A 17,932-nucleotide genomic window follows, 5' to 3' on the forward strand; every position below is an offset into this window, starting at 1 on the left:
GATTGGGCTTTATAACCACCTTCAATGGCACCGCCGACAGCAGCGGCTGCCTCAACACTCCAACAACGCATCCTAGAAGTGAGGTCATTTTCGAAATCGATGGACTGCATAAGAAGGTATATATATATATATATATATATATATATATATATATATATATATATATATATATATATATATATATATATATATATATACGCGCACACACACACACACACACATTTATGTCCAATCATTGAATGTAGTGTACTGAGAGTGTCAATGATTGTCAATCATTGTCAAGAGTAAAATTATTTGCTACTGTCCACCACTGATCGCACAACCCACCGTAGGGCATTAAAGGCTGTGTATCCAATGAATCTTATTGTATTTTAGTGCAAATCTATCTGTAACTTGAGTGAGAGTAGCAGTTCAAATTTTGCAGATTCCAACATGGAGAAGTAGTGTGACATCCTCATCTTTAAATACAATGGATGATGACTATGCAAGGTGAAACAGCTAAAAACATCTAATATAGAGGATTTATTTCATGTATCGCAGTTTATCAACTTATAAAAGTCGAAAGATTACTGCCTTAAGACCACATTACATGCTCAGATAAACACTTAAAAGTCAGCCAGTTTCTTCAATAGTTCCATAAAAAAGTAATAATGTAACATAATTAGATAATTTTTTAATGAGTTATGCAATAGTGTAACAGGTTACTTGGTAAGCTGTCCCAACACAGCAGATGACCATGTATTAGTCTAGAACATGATATGTTCCCATTGGTAGGATAATGCTATTGTTAGGTTACTGAATTTAACAAATCTGGTTTGTATTTTCCAACATTATCATGAAAATATAGAATTCTACTTTCAATACTGCAATAAACAATATTAAAACATAAAACTCATAAAACATAAAACTCATTGAACCTCTAATAATTTCTCCATGAAGTACTATATCAGTGGTGGAATGTGTCTGTTCATCAACAGTGTAGTTGACTTCCTAGAATTTAAAATAATGATTAATGTCATTAAGCAGTCACATCAGAAACTTTGTTAATATTACCATAATTTTTCTTTGATTTGTAAGCTTGTTGTCTACCAAGTATATTTTTACATTTTGACAAAATAATAGGATTTCAGACTGAATAGGAGGCTGTTGGTCATTTGACATGAATGCTTAGAGATTCGATAGATTCCTTTTAGAGAATGGTTGGTTGAACTATTGGATGGTTTTTAAGAGTTCAAGATACATTTGAAAATGTGCCAAATGCTTAAGATTCAGGAAGTTACCCCTCAAGCTATCACATTAGTCTACTGGGCCCGACAAAACTCACATTGTTGCATAACACTGCTTGAAAAACCTTTCCCACTTAATAGTAAGCTTTGAGCCTTGTAGAATTTACCCGTTTTATTTTGTGTGTTTTTTATTGATATTTGTGTAGTTAAAGAGTAGTTAACATAGTAAGGAAAAATAATTAAGTTGAGGATTTGGTGAGAATTCAATGAAGATCATTTACTCACCCTCGTGTCATTCCAAACCCATTTTTTCTGTCTTCCCTGGAACACAAAAGCACATTTTTAGCACAAAGTCCAAACTGCTCTTTTTTGTACAATAAAATACCATACCATTCCAATGTTTGGGTTCAGAGTTCAAGATTTTTTTCCCCTCAATTAATATTCAGCACTTTCAGTCAGCAAGGATGCAATAAACTGTGCTCATTAAAATGTGTCAATAAAGACTTTTACATTGTAAAAATTTTAAATCTAGGCCTATTTCAAATAAATGGTTCTTTTGAACTTTACTGAAAAAAATCCAAGAATTCTTAAGCAGCAAAACTATTTTCATATAAAAGGAAATCAGTGTTTTACATTCATTTATAAAAGATGTGACAACGTGGCAAACCTTGCCATCAGAAGAATACATTTTTTAAAATCTTATGAGCCCTAAACTTTTGAATGGTAAACAGGCTGACAAGCTTCATGAAATATCTTAAATGTCTTGAAGCTGTATGATTCATGCTTGCACAAATTCAAACTTGGCACATGGCAAAGGCCATGAGAATCAATGTGAGAAACAGTTACTTTTGACTTCAGTGATATTAAACATGGCTCAAAGCATCATGAGGAGCAGCTTGGAAATTTTGCTGGAAAATCATATGACTTTGAACAATAAGAAGCAATCTATTCCTTTAACACAACAGTCTCTCTTTTTTTATATGTGCATAACATTTCTGTGTTTCATTTCCACCAGTCAGCAACAAATCATTTAACCTTTGTTGAAATCCTTTTATCCATTTGCTTTTGGTTATGCATTGCATCTTTCTTCATGCTGTGTTGTAATATTACAGTAAGCCTCTTCATTTCTTATCATTCTCTTGTATTTCTCACCCTAGAATCCCTGTTCACTGCCCCTTCATCCCATTTGCTGTCGGACACTTTCCTTTCGTCAAACTACAGCAGAATTTTCCATGTTCCTCTTGTTTACTCCTTTGGTACATCCTGTTATTACACTTCCTCTCCTCCTCCCCTCTTTCCTTCTCTCTCATTCCTCTGCCCCTTCTTCTTTCTCCTGGGTCAGTTCCCCCTAGTATCGTGCAGCTGTACCAGCCTGTGAGAAACCAGGACTGGTGCATCCCTTTCACTGTGACGGGCAACCCAAGGCCTGATCTGCACTGGTACCACGAGGGAAATCTGCTGGAGGAGCAGCAGTTCATCAGGACTGAAATCCATGAAATCACGGATACAGAGTACCACGGCTGCCTGCAACTGGTCATTCCCACTCATATCCATAACGGCATTTACACGCTGGTGGCTAGCAATGAGTTCGGAGAGGACAGGGCAAACGTGTCGGCACACTTCATGCACACACCTGATGTGGACCACTCAGGGACAGGTGGGCTTGTGTTTTCTTGCATCACTTAAAAATGTATGTTTTATTTGATTTATTATTATAAATAATGCAGCCTATTAATGTGTACAATCAAACATCTGTCATATTTTTGTTTCCACAGAGGGAGTGTTTTATTATGGTGAGTTATCGTGTAAAACAATATTTTAATTAAAGCAAGCAAAATTATTTATATAATATAATGTTAGTTGGATTAAATTAAAATTTTACCTTGTATTCAAAAGAAAAAGATCAAAGAAATCCATTTTAGGACATTTTAACCTTGTGACAGTATTTATTAAAAAAATTAAGCACACTTTCCCCACAAAATACAACTCTCTTTCCTTCTTTCTTCCTTTCTTTCTTTCTTATTTACTATATTGTGAAAACCTCTTATTCTTAATTTCATACTGAACTCATGAAAATCATCCTGTTTGGATACAATTATTTATTTTAAATTGTTATTGGAAATAATGTTTAGTACAAAGACTATTAGATATTATACTATTAATTAGTGTAATTTGCATCTTAAATTGCTTACATTTTCAACACTTTGCCCCTTTTTTTCCAAACTTTACACACTCATCCAAGAATTGCACACACAAAATGCAAAATGACTCACATCTCTTGCAAAATTAAGCACTGTATTCAAAATATCTCAAGCACATCTCAAAAGCAAACATTTACAAACACCTGTGCCATAAAATTAATTCATGTTAGATTTTTGTGTGTTACATACAGATTGGTGTGCATCTTATGAAATTGAAAACTGAGTCAAATGTTTTTGCAGATTTGGTGTGTGGTTTTGGTGTGTGGAGTGTCAGGTTTCAGAAATTGTGACAAGTAAAGATTTTGTGTGTAAGCTGGTTAAAAAAACTTAATAGACTACTGCCATTAGCGGGTTTGTGTTTAATTGCTATGAAAATAATTGCACAATGCAAAAAAACTTTATACTTCTTAAAAGAGACTTAATTTTCTTTATGCAAAATATAATTTCTTATGATAATGGGGTGAAATATGACCAGTTTTCATGAGATTCACCCAGCTGCTCATTGTTATTCATATGTGTGTATATATATATATATATATATATATATATATAGTGATGTTTATAGAATGTTATATATTACTAGATAATCCTTTTTTATTTTTCTTTCCATTTAAATGATGTAACACAGAAACAACATTTAGTCCAGGTAAGTCTGTTCCTCCCTTTATTACTCAAGTATCACATGAATTTGTTCAAACCTTCAGGCTTTTATAGTTTTGAATTGCAATCCTTAAAATAGTGTAATTTGTTTCATCTGCCATTTCTTTTCAGAAACCCCACTGGAGGACAAAGTTGCGGTATGTTTTTGCATAGTGCTATTAAAGGAACATTTCAGGTTAAATACATATTAAGTTTTATTGACAACATCTGTAAACTGCTGTTGATTACCATAGAAAATGCTCCAGTTACTGAGGTAACCTCGGTTCTCTGAGATAAGGGAACGAGCATTGCATTATGGGTTGTCCTCCTGTTTATCCTGTTACTAAAGCCTGATTTGTTAATGTTTGTGTAACTGCACAAACCAATGGCGCTTTAGCCCGCCAGAAAGGCCAAAATCTAAATCTAGATTTACCGTCTAAAGATAAAATGGAATGCCTCGTCTTTAACCCTCTGTGCACCAGCACTTTCACTTTCAGTTTTTCCTGATTCAAAAACCTTAAATAGGCTACTCAGATACAGATAAGGCTAAAATCAATCGAATCTGAAAAGGGCCTACTTTTATTTGTGTACACTGACAATGACAACAAAACATTGTGCTTTTGCAAAATAAACAAAACAAACAGGGTGCACTTTCTGCCGTCTAGTTCTCCGTGAGCAACTTTCTACACATCACAAACTTTTGTAAGACGTGAGAGATATGTCTATAGAAAGCCGAATGAATTCAATTCAAAAACAAATATTTTTCTGATTATGTAATCCGTATGAAACTAAAGCGAGGTCATAGGCGGAGGGTGAACCAACTCCAGGGTAAGGCTAAAAGCAGCCAAATGTATTTAACATCATAAAACCGTCTTTTTAACTTGATTACAATTGAATAAAAACATTAGAAATTTATAATTAGGCTCTATAACATTTCATTTCCACGGTTATTCAAACAGCAAATAAATTATAGCTAACGTTATATAGAAATTAACTGACATTATCACTTACTTCAGAGGTGTCATGTCCATTCAAAGGATTTTTCAGATTTCTGAGCCAAATGGATTTTTAATGCAGCTTCCAAAAGACAAAAATAGTAGAATAATATTTTTTTTATATTTGATACAATCACACCGGTGTGATTAGATCATTCAGTGCGGCACAACATCAGCTGCTAAATTGCATTGCATTCACGTTTGGCTGGCGCTGATATAATACAGCAGTGCTGCACAAACATGTCTGTCCCTGGCGACAGACATGTTTGTGCAGCACTGCTGTCTTATAACAAATCACACACGATTCTGTTGATCTTATGAATGCAATGGCCATTTATGTCATTTATTCTTAGTGTGTTATTTTTACATAAACCTGTATGGATTTTACTAGTTGGGCTTTTCTTGCCAAATACATTTCTTGCTGAAATGTATTGTTTAACTTTTCTTTAGCTTTTTTGTTATTCAGATATATTGTTATTCAGAGTATTTTCTATTTGTTAACCAAAGAAGGCTATATTTTTATAAAATTTTAAGTATTACAGTTTTAAAGCTAAAAGTTTAAACTGTTCTATGTTTGACTCAAATTGAAAGAATAAAGAGTTTAATTTTTAAGATGTAGCCTAATTAGCAATTTGAATAATTAAGTTACTTATTGAGTAAATAAGTTACTTTTCAGACAGAGTAATTAGTTATTTAAATACGATATTGATGATGTAATTAGTAATAGTGATTAATTACTTTTTGAAAGTAACTTACCCAACACTGAGAGCTGCTCAGACTCTCTGACTGACTTAGAGCACTTAATGTAAACGCTGAATGCCCGGACCAGGCACAATAAGTTCTGACCCTGTTCACCCTCCACATCTCATCGTGTGAAGGTGGGAAACTGGCATGTGTGATTGCAGGGAGAGGAATTTTGCTCTTTATAGTTTGTGGCACAAGCTGGTTTTGCAAGACCTGCTCTGTTAGAACACCTCCGCCACACACAGATGTTCGAAGAGACGGGGAGTAAATGCGAGCTTTCTTTAAGGGGGTTCCAGCTTCTGCGAGAATGAGCCCTCTCCTCTTCCTGTCTGCTGGATCAGGATGGCTTTTGAGGATCTGGTCCAGCACTACGCGAGGACGAGGACCTTGATGCTTCGGGAAGCCTAGCATAGACTGTTGAGTGGACAGAATCTTAAGGGTGACATGAAACAGTCGCCGACCTGGGGCACTAATGCAGGAAATGATGCAGCGCCTGCAACGTCTTTTGTGCCTCAGTGAAGCGCTCTGTGATACTGTCCACAGCCAGGGCAAAGAGTACTTTGGGAGAGACGGGGGAGTCCAGGAAGGCCATTTTCTCAGTGTCCCTGATCTCCATGAAATTTAGCCACAGGTGGTGCTCTAGCACCACTAAGTTGGCCATGCCCAAAGCCTGCGCCGTCGCCTTCGTGGCAAGCAGAGCCAGATTGGTCGCCGTGTGCAGCTTTCTGAAGGTGCTGATCTCTGCCAGACTCATCCATGCCACTGAGAAGTTTGGCTTGAAATACTTGGAGAACAGACATCGTCTGCAGGGCTGAGCCGGCCTGGCCAGCCATTGCAAACGCCTTGTTGGCTAGAGCTGACATCAGATCAGCTTGAGCAGACTTTTTATAGGAATAGGAACTATTTTGACCCATCCATCAGTTTGTACTTGCACCGAAAGTCTATGGGGCCAGCATTCTACAGAATGGGACTACCTTTCTGGATGGAAGAAACTTGCCCCATAGACTTTTTTATTTGTTTTTACAAACTGAGAGACTAGACACATTGTAACTGACAGCAGGCTGCAGATATTGTTGACAGAGTTTAACATTCACCAAGGATATTCTGCTTATTGTTTGATTTATTATTGGAGAATTTACATTTGTGACAATATCATTAAAGCAAGAAATTTCAATTTGTAAATGACTTTTTTTTAATACAATCAATCAAGCCCAGACGTGCTTGCTTCAGTAAGATCTACTGTACCTTTATATATTCTAGGTTTATATAGTGGTTGGAATAGCTGGCTTTGCTTTAACTGGGTGTATCCTGATGTTAGTTTTCCTCAAGTATGGCAGAAGCTCCAAGTTTCGTATGAAAGGTGAGTGCTCCAATTTATCTTTTCACTTCTGCTTTTTTTTTTTTTTTTAAGTCATTATAACATATCTCTTAATACACATACCTGGTTATTCCATCTAAATTTTTAAGGCAACATATCATGAAAATATAACTTTTTCCATGTTTAATGCTATAACATGTGCTATAATTAGGTCCCGGTGCATCTGCCAACCGTGAAAATGTGAAAAAAGCAAAAAAACACCACAATCCTGTAAGTTTTTCGATAAGCATTTCTCTTTAAGCTTATGAAAAAACAAGCCTCTCAGATTTCGCTCCCTCCATGACTTAGAAAGGGGATGTTATTATAATATTACCGCCCCTTAATCTGAACGTTTCAGATTTTCATCTTCCTGGTTTAAAATCTACATTGTGTTGACGTCACAATTTGTGACGTGGCAATGGACTATAGTACAGCGATGACGCATTGGTGTCTATTTAAATTTTTCATGACACTGCATGTTTTTATCCTATAAGAAGATACTTTGCTTAACTATTCACACCAGCATGTGTTGATTTGCTATGACAGACGTTTCAGACTGTGAGATGACATCGCGCACATTAACTGAGAAACATTTTTGCTTTATAATAAGAGTTAAGCACAAATGTGATTCGTTCACTTGGTGAGCATAATTGTTTTTACAGCTCTGTGATACAACCCATCAAAAGGCTTATATAAGCGCCACAGAGTAAGCCTTAAAAGTTCTCAAAGGTGCAACATTGCGTTCATAAATGTTCATAAATGTTTTTGATGCAGAGTTCAAATGGCTGTGCATTTATTTATTGCCCCTTCACACTGCAGTTCTGGAAAATACACGGGTAATGCGGTGGCTTGATTTTGTCCCTTTCACACTGCCAGCGATTTTCCGGAATATGTGCGTGCGTTCACAAAAAACCTGTAAAGGTCTCGTAATGACACGTGACATCAGGATGTGACGTGTAATGTATGAGTCGAAAACGCTAGACATGTTAACTTTCACTTACGCTGGCAAACGATCTCAGCTTCAGCGCGGATAGTGAGGTGCAAACTGATCTCTGCTTTATTACAGTTTGCACATATTTTTTGTCATGAAAATTGATCTGCCTTCAAAACACTGGGTAAACGGGCCACGTGATAACGTGCATCATCATTACGACACAGCATTTGTTTTGACTTTTGTTCACACAGAGCTCATTCCGGGACTGAACCCGGCAATGTTACTAGGTCCCCAACCCGGGATCGATCCCGGATTCAATCCCGGGACTTGTTTGCGTTCACACAGAAGGCAATCTGGTAATGTTCTGCCAATTTTCCTGGACCAACATGCTGTGTGAAAGGGGCTTATGTTTTGAACCCGATGGGAGCGGAAGGAAACAACGCAAAGCTGTGTGTGTTGACCGTCTCCCCTCTTCCCCCTCCTCGGATCCACTGCGCACCACACCCACTTTTTAAGCATTTTTTAAAACTGTGGTGAGAAATAACCAGTGCTGAAACAGGGGTTTTAATGACCCTTTAAAGCGTCCATATTATGGGTAATGAAAGGTTCATATTCTGGTTTTGGTTGACATGCATGCCAGGTCAAAAAACACTTTCATTGTCTTATAATATGCATTTAAATAAAAAAAAATAATTAAAATTTAATTTAATTTAATTAAAATTTTACATTAAATTTATGCATTTAGCAGATGCTTTTATCTTACAGTCTATTCAGGCTATCAATTTTTACCTATCATGTGTTCCCGGGAAATCAAACCCCCAACCTTGCACTGCAATGCTCTACCAATTGAGCTACAGGAACACTTTTATTTTTTGCATTTAATTTTACCTAATTTGCTCAACGACTCAACTATAAATTATTCCAAACCCCTTCTTTGCCTGACGTTAACCTGCAGTGATTGGTTCGATTGGTCTCATTTCCATTTCATCATGCCTGTAATACCTGATGAAGCAATGTTTGTGAGTGCATTGTGTACAGCGTTACCAGGGAAACGCTCTCGGTTACTCACGTAACCTTGGATCCCTGAGATGAGGGAAATGAGACATTGCTATTGGAATTACCCTTTCTTCCAAATACTACTGAAGCCTTATTGAATCACACCAGTAAAAATGACCAATGGCATTCAAGCGTGTGAAATATGAGGGGCTCCCACTCTATATAAAGCAGTGCTTGTACGTCATCCATTCATAATCTTTACTGAAGCAACTTGGCATTCTAAGATCCTGAGCTAGGTGAAACAGCAATAATAGCAATGTCTCATTCCCTTATCTCAGGGAACGGAGGTTACGCAACTAACCGAGAGCATTCCCATTCAATTCGGTCACTCTACATTGCTATGGGAATGTATAAACGCCAGGGGCGGAGTTAACACCAGTGAAACAAAGAATGTGAAATGGCAGCGTCTCTGGCGCCATCACATATAGATTAGTTGAAGTTTGTTTCATTTCAATTAAATTATGTGTAATGATGCAACGGCCGTACCAGTGCTCAAATAAGCAGAGTATGATGGTGATCATATCATAAAAGACGTGATGAACAATATCATAACAATGTGATAAGATAGGGACAGCATTGAATTAGTGGCACGTCAATGCAGGGGTTTATACGACCTAGTCCAAACCACTGAGGCAAGCAGCTCAGATCATTACTGAGGCTGAGAAGGCACATGTGCTGCTCGCACTGACAGCACATGTGAAGCAAGTGACGACACATCTAGATTATAAACCTCGCGAAAGTGCTGTGTGATGACCAGCCTGCTGCCATAAAAATGTCTTGAATAGATATGCCATTTGCCCAGGCCCACGAAGACGCATGTCCACAGGTTGAGTGGGCCCAAACCCCTATAGGACATTTCAAGCCCTTATAGCCAAAAGCTGAAGCAATTGCATCAACAATCCAGTGTGACAGCCTTTTCTTGGACACAGGCCTTTTGTGCAACCTCCAAAACAAACATATAGCTGCTACGAGAGCTTGAACTCTCTAGAGTGCTCTGTATAAATGTGCACTGCACATACAGGGCACAGCAAAAGTGTATTAAGCAGCTCCGGCCCGGCCAGTGTTTCGAGATGGAAAGCACATGGGGCTACCAGCACTTCCTCCAGGACTGGGAACCACAACAGATTGGGCCTTTTCAGTGTCCCTAACAGAACAGATTTCCTTTCCTCTCTGATTTTGCAAAGCATGCGAGGCAGAAGTTTCACTGGAGGAAAATAATATTGCTTACTTTCGCCAGCTCAAAAGCTTCACTGAAGAAAAGCATACTTACATAATTTCAGCCAGCTATGAGCTAGTGCATCTACTCCCAGGGGAGAGGGTGTCAGTGAATAAAACAGCAAGCAGTGAATGTTCTCCACTGATGCAAAGAGATCCACATCCACCCTGCCAAATACACTCCAAATCATACTGCAGCGTGTGGGCACTGAGCCTGCGCGAGCTCGTCACTTGACCCTGACAGATCCGCATCAGAATCTCGCTGCACTTTCCTCCTTGGCTCAAAAGAGGCTGCAGATGTAGAGCATGGCAGGGCTAGTTGGGCGAGTTCATCGCCTTGGACGATGGCCACACAGAGTTTGAGAGTCTAGAGGCTCATATCTCCACAGTGGGGGCAGTCTGATCCCCCCAACCACCGATTCTGTGTGGGCGCGACCCAGGCAGCAGACGCACAACTTGTGGCCATCAGAGAGTTCGACTGGCGCTACACAGGAGAGCCAATTGCGAGTCATCCTTGTTTCCCGAGCTCAACAGAACAATCTTGAGGGCCAGATCCGTAGCGCTTCATAGCTCTTTAAACACTGCAAGGCCAGGCCTGTCCTAATCCAGAGACTTGAGCAGCTTGGCCTGAGACATCTGGAGTATCGCCATCACGTGCAGTGCTGAAGTTGCTTTGCCCACCATGGAGAAAGCCTTGCCGACGAAGTTTGCAGTGGCCCAGCAAGGTTTAGAGGGGAGAAATGTGTTGTTTCTCGCTCTCAAGTTCACCGCGAAATCTTGCTTCTTGTAGAATGTTGGCTTAAGGAAAAGATTCTGAATGGATGAAGTACAAGCGCTGCTTCATGTAGCGTGGGAGCCCCTCATATTTTGCGTGCTTGAACACCACTGGCCAGATTCACTGGGATGATTCAATACGGCTTCGGTAGTATTTGGAGAAAAGGGTAATTACCATAGCAATGTAGAGTGACCAAATCGAAAGGGAACCAATATCTTTACCACTCCAAAGGCGGCACCTAGTGGCAAAGAATGAATTTGCATTTTCATTCAGACCAACCTGAAAAGACAACAAGTGGGTGGGCAATATGCTAATGTTTCATGTTGAGGTCAACATGAAATGGAACGAGTCGAAAAAACGACTCGTTTCAATGATTCAGTGTCAGCTCAGATTTAAAACTTTGCAGGATGTTTTCATTCACTTAGAGATGCGTTACACATTGCATGAAAGGTCATTTTCAAAAATCCATAATATGGGCACTTTAAACATTGTTTTAGAAAATGTTTTAGCAAACTTACGAGTCAGTCTCCATTCTGACAAGGAACACCTAAATTTCACAATTGAATTGGTTGCCGTTGAAAATAATAAATGAATAAAAATCAAATCAAATAATGACTTTTTTTTCATTTGTTTCACTGAGAAATATGTCAAATTTCGTTAAGTAAAGTCAGGTAACATCATATAATACTGTAACATATCACATACAAATACAGAATATTATGAATTTGAATTTTTTCAGCAACATTATTGGTTGCACCTTCTAAACAAAAGTTATGGTTATTGTTTTCTCTCTCATAATCATGCTTTTTCAACACATACAGTACAGACCAAAAGTTTGGACACACCTTCTCATTCAAAGAGTTTTCTTTATTTTCATGACTATGAAAATTGTAGATTCACACTGAAGGCATCAAAACTATGAATTAACATGTGGAATTATATATGGAATTATATACATAACAAAAAAGTGTGAAACAACTGAAAATATTCTAGGTTCTTCAAAGTAGCCACCTTTTGCTTTGATTACTGCTTTGCACACTCTTGGCATTCTCTTGATGAGCTTCAAGAGGTAGTCACCTGAAATGGTCTTCCAAAAGTCTTGAAGGAGTTCCCCGAGAGATGCTTAGCACTTGTTGGCCCTTTTGCCTTCTGTCTGCAGTCCAGCTCACCCCTAAACCATCTCGATTGGGTTCAGGTCCGGTGACTGTGGAGGCCAGGTCATCTGGCGCAGCACCCCATCACTCTCCTTCTTGGTCAAATAGCCCTTGATGCCTTCAGTGTGACTCTCCAATTTTCACAGTCATGAAAATAAAGAAAACTCTTTGAATGAGAAGGTGTGTCCAAACTTTTGGTCTGTACTGTATGTATGTATGTTAATGTGTATTGAGAATGTAAATTTGTATTATTTCTTTGGATTATTGTATTGTCTGATTTTTTTCTGACCAGGCTCTTCATCTGTAATCAGTAATGACGACGACTCAGCCAGCCCGCTTCACCACGTTTCCAATGGCAACAACACGCCATCATCATCAGAGATATGCCTAGATGCCGTTATCATCGGAATGACTAAGAGTCCAGTCATCGAGAACCCCCAGTACTTCCGCAACCCTGGCAGCATGCTGAAATCGGACACTCGTGAGTTGCCGTGGCATGCTGGGCTGTCAGCGGCCCCACTCCATCCTCTGAAATAGATTCCAGCCTAGGTTGCCACTGGTCAGTTGTTATAGTAACCTCCCCTTCAGGATGGCTGACGTTCTGTAACTTAATCACTGTTGGAGTGTAGATGAATCTGCAAGTGTTCTTAATTTAAATTTATTTACATTTCAGGATCTGTAAATAGTGCACCTGTAAATCTTACCAACAAATGATGTTCTCGTTAACAAGGTTCGGGAGGAGCGCGTCAGATACTTAGCCTAATCAACAAAGGTGGACCACAATCTAGTAAACAATCCCAAAGTATAAATATCGCTGACTTACCTCTATCCATTGATGGTTAATCAGCATTCTATTCGCTCTGTCTGTCACCTTATCACAGACCCAATCTTCCTTCCAACGAAGAGATCTGTACCGGGGGATTTTTCAGATCTACCTTTTTTTCGGGACCCACGATCACTCCTACCTCGCCAAACACGGCCACCGAACACCATTAAGCTTTATCACGACAGCTGCTCTTCTCGCAAAGCCACACGTTGTGGCCAATAGACCGTGCAAAGCCCCGAGCCCGAGCTCGCCTCGCTCCCGCTCAAGACCGGGCTCTCCTCGAGTGCTGGATCGCAGCAGGCATTCAACCAGCCTGGGCCGCACCCCAGTTCTCACCGCAACAAGCCTCTCTCGCTTCCCGTCGCGGCTCAGCCTTTTCACCGCGGCGCAGTTTGAGGCTGCCTCCTCTAGCAACGCAGACCGCCGGTCGTAAATCAATACATTCCTCAGGTCAAGACGCTAACGCAGGTTTCGCAGTTGTTAAACGACGTCATGACGTAATTCTGTCGGATGACGATGCCATTTAACCACGAAGCCAAGGCATTTTTTCAAGGCAAGCCATCCACACCGAAATGTCTGAAGACATTACATTTGCCCTACCGTGCATGTTTAAACCTCACTGAGATGATACAGACATAAGTTGCATGCAATTATTCTGGCAGGACCTATTTATTTAGGTAAGGCAAGTTTATTTATATAGCACATTTTGTACACCATGGTAATTCAAAGTGCTTTACATAAAACAAAGTGAAATAATTATGAAGGGAAATAATAATATAATAAATAAATAAAACAAGCTATTTTTAAACGTTTTAAAAATGATTTTAAAAAAAATGTACTTATTTTAGAAACAGAAAATGATTTTGCAAAAAAAAAAAAAAAAAAAAAAAAGCAACCAGTTTGGACATTGCACAAGTGCTCATTCAATAAATGCACAGCTTAACATATGAGTTTTAAGTCTAGATTTAAATGTGACTATTGTATTAGCACATCTGATCTCTTCTGGAAGCTGATTCCAACTGTGGGCAGCAGAGTAACTTAAATGTTAAAAGCCAACTCCCCTTGTGTGCGTGAACCTTTGGTATTCCATACTGACTCGATCGTAGTGATCTGAGTGCTCTGTTAGGTTTATATTCAGTGAACATATCTGCAATTTATTAAGGGACATGAGGGACACCATTTACTTGCGTGATCACTCAGAATTTATCTAAAACACAACTACCCTCGTGTTTTGCCGCAGGACAGCAAGGGTGAGTAAAATTTCTGTTGTCTTTTCAGGACTGTAATACGAAAAGCACGCAAGTAAATATCTTTAGAATCTGCTTGAAACTGAATAGCACATAACTGCAATCGTCTTTACCATTATAACCACATCGGTTGATACAATGTTTTACAAGATTAAACATGCTTCATCGTTTTCAAAGCCCCTGTTTCCACAGTCCATCCTACAATGCGAAAACAGCATTCCAAATTTATCCGCTCTGGAGACCGTTTAAAAAGGCCAGAAGGCCAAAATGGTAAATGGACTGCATATATATAGCGCTTTCAACAGACCACATGGCCATCCAAAGCGCTTTACAAGTTGCCTCACATTCACCCACTCACTGCGGTGTCAGCCATTCAAGGCACCATCCAGCTCGTCGGGAGCAGCTGGGGTTAGGTGTCTTGCTCAAAGACACCTTGACACTTGGTCAGGTGAAGCCGGGGATTGAACCACCAACCTTCCAGTTTGTAGAAAACCTACATGAACCACTGAGCCACTGCCGCCCCTAAACCAGCGGAAAACATGCTTCCAGCAGGAACGTACTAATGTGGACAAGGCTTGAGGTATTTTCAAACCAGGCAACCAATTGCTAAGCTGGTAGAACAGTAGGCTACCCAGGCACTTTTTATTTTATTTTTTTTGTAAAAATTTTTAGCTTGCCCCATCAATTGTTACTAACCCTTATACTTTTCCTGCAGCCAACAACTACAGCAGCCGAAGCAAGCTCATCCCACAGGCTGCTCAAGAAGCTATCCCTCCCCACTGCCACAGCAGTGTCTGCTCTGCAGGAGCCTCTATCCACATTTCTCCACTGCCGCAGCAGTGTCTGCTCCCGCAGGAGCCTCTATCCACATTTCTCCACTGCCACAGCACTGTCTGCTCCCGCAGGAGCCTCTATCCATATTTCTCCACTGCCGCAGCAGTGTCTGCTCCCGCAGGAGCCTCTATCCATATTTCTCCACTGCCGCAGCAGTGTCTGCTCCCGCAGGAGCCTCTATCTATAATTCTCCATCGCCGCAGCAGCGTCTGCCCCCGCAGGAGCCTCTTCTATATTTATCCACTGCCGCAGCAGCGTCTGCTCCCGCAGGAGCCTATCTATATTTATCCACCGCCGCAGCAGCGTCTGCTCCCGCAGGAGCGTCTGCTCCCGTAGTAACCTCTATCTATATTTATCCACTGCCGCAGAAGCGTCTGCTCCCGCAGTAACCTCTATCTATATTCATCCACCGCCGCAGAAGCGTCTGCTCCCGCAGTAACCTCTATCTATATTTATCCACCGCCACAGCAGCGTCTGCTCCCGCAGGAGCCTATCTATATTTATCCACCGCCGCAGCAACGTCTGCTCCCGCAGTAACCTCTATCTATATTTATCCACCGCTGCAGAAGCATTTGCTCCCGCAGGAGCCTATCTATATACTCCACTGCCGCAGCAGCGTCTGCTCCCACTGCAGTAGCATCTGTATCTCTTTTCTGTATTTTCCCTACTGCCGTAGCAGTTCTCGCTCCCGCAGGAGCTTTAAAAAAAAATCATACTGTTCCATAGAACAAACTTAACGTAACGCATCACTAACAATCTAACGTACATGCTAATCATATCAAAAGCCTTCAAGGGCCCAAACGTTCCCGATAATAGTTTCTACACATCACTTTACAACCTAGTCCTCGTTTTGCTAAACATCTAATTCAAATGTACACCATCTTTAATATTGGACAATTCTTTACAACAGGCATGCTACAGCAATCATAAATCGTGACTTCAAATGTTGCTATATACGTTTCAGCTATTCTCTGAAATAATCTGTACAGATTTCCCCTATAGGTGAAAAAAAAAGCTGCTCATGAACCCTTTTGAAGCCCCGCCTTTTCGTTTTTTCATTAACCCACTGGAGTGGTTAATCTGAAAATTCTTAACCAAAAATTTGAAAACTCTTAATCAATCCATCAGCTCCATATAATTTGCCGTTTAAAAACACAATCACCTCGATGGCTCTTGATGAATTCTCTATCACAACCGTAGAACAATGATCACGCAATCAATATGGTGAGAGAGAGAGAGAAAAAATAATAAATAAATAAATAATAATTCTCAAGCTCTCGGCTGGGAAGGATGACATCACCTCTGCTTTAAACTATGCCCAGGCATCCAGATTCATGGCATTTATTCGAGGTACACTGACAGGACAGGGAATTCCATTTTGTCGTATGCTTAACTTCGAATGCAAGCCGATCAAAGATTTTCTGACACTATCAGAAGCAGCGTATTGGATTTGCTAAACCACTACGCAAGTAACCCTCATAGCATCCCCTTTAGACAACTCAAATTGAGAGTATTGAACTCTCCGCCAGGTGCTGCAAAGCGCTCCCAGTAAAAAAAAAGAAAAGAAAACAATAATAATAATAATAATAAAACAAAATAAATACATTCTCCAACTACCGGCAAGGTTCACCCATCCAATACAGTGACTATTGAATTCCCGCCAGATTGCCTCCCGGTCAAGCAAACCTTGCCTTTTCCGACAAACTACCGGAGCAGTTACCCGTCTGATGCCGTATTTAAATCCCGTCAGATGCCACAAGAGATGTCCCGGTCGAGTGGATGTTTCCCTCCAACTAACGGCGTTTCTTACACGTCCGTGCGCGAATATTGAACTCTCGCCAAAGGCTGCAAGAGCTGTCCGACAACCTTATTTTCCAATCTATGGTCGGAGAGACTTACCCGTTCGATCGTGTGTGCTCCCATCGGACATCGGCGAGAGTCTCCTGGTCACATGACTTTACCTTTCCATTTGACGATAAGCGAGGCTTAACTTCAAATACTGTACAAAAAAAAACCCATCCCTCCGCTACCCTCACATCTTTTCCCCCCGCCTGGCGAGGCTTATCCGTTCGATGTTCTGAGTTGATACCCCATCGGATGCAGTGAGAGCCTCCCAGCACGGGTTTTCTTTTCCTCTCCCCGTCCGGCGAGGCTTACCCGTCTGATGCGTGTGCTCCCGTCAGACGTCGGCGAGAGTTCTCCCGGTTGGGTTCCATACTTGCTGGCCGCAAATGAGTCTCATCCATCCGATGTCGTGAGTATCGGCGAGTCTCCTTGTCGGTCACCCCAAAAACCTTTTTATCTGCCAAACAGAGAGGACCCAGACGTCTGTCGTCCTGAGTCTTAATCTCCAGTCGGAGGCTTCATGGGCCCTCTCGGTCAGCCATTTGCCCTTCGGCCTCTGAATAGCAGGGGCATATCAGCCAGTAGGGCCCATACGCCGACACCATGACCTATTCCAGTCTAGTTAACAAGGTTCGGGAGTAGCGCGTCAGATACTTAGCCTAATCAACACAGGTGGACCACAATCTAGTAATCAATCCCACAGTATAAATATCGCTGACTTTCCTCTATCCATTGACGGTTAATCAGCATCCCTCCTCCACCCCATCTCCTCACTTCGAGTTCACTTTATAATTAGACGGGGAAGGGGGGGTACTCTAGGTTCGGGCCATTGCCGAACTGGGAGTCCTTCCCCGGACAGCACGCCAAATACGCATACCATACCT

The 17,932-nt window shown here is 40.6% G+C and overlaps 1 protein-coding gene across 1 annotated transcript in view; it reads left to right on the forward strand.

Annotated features, from left to right (window-relative positions):
* Positions 1 to 17,932, forward strand: part of LOC132140818 (BDNF/NT-3 growth factors receptor-like) — a 42,891-nt gene that overhangs the window by 12,831 nt on the left and 12,128 nt on the right. Inside the window, exons 8-13 of the mRNA XM_059549819.1 lie at positions 2,569 to 2,883; positions 3,002 to 3,019; positions 4,056 to 4,073; positions 4,199 to 4,224; positions 7,066 to 7,165; positions 12,589 to 12,777. Of these exons, the coding sequence (XP_059405802.1) occupies positions 2,569 to 2,883; positions 3,002 to 3,019; positions 4,056 to 4,073; positions 4,199 to 4,224; positions 7,066 to 7,165; positions 12,589 to 12,777 (666 nt within the window). The remainder of the gene's footprint in view (positions 1 to 2,568; positions 2,884 to 3,001; positions 3,020 to 4,055; positions 4,074 to 4,198; positions 4,225 to 7,065; positions 7,166 to 12,588; positions 12,778 to 17,932) is intronic.

This window comes from Carassius carassius, chromosome 5, assembly GCF_963082965.1.
Source record: "Carassius carassius chromosome 5, fCarCar2.1, whole genome shotgun sequence".
In the NCBI taxonomy this organism is placed as follows: domain Eukaryota; kingdom Metazoa; phylum Chordata; class Actinopteri; order Cypriniformes; family Cyprinidae; genus Carassius; species Carassius carassius.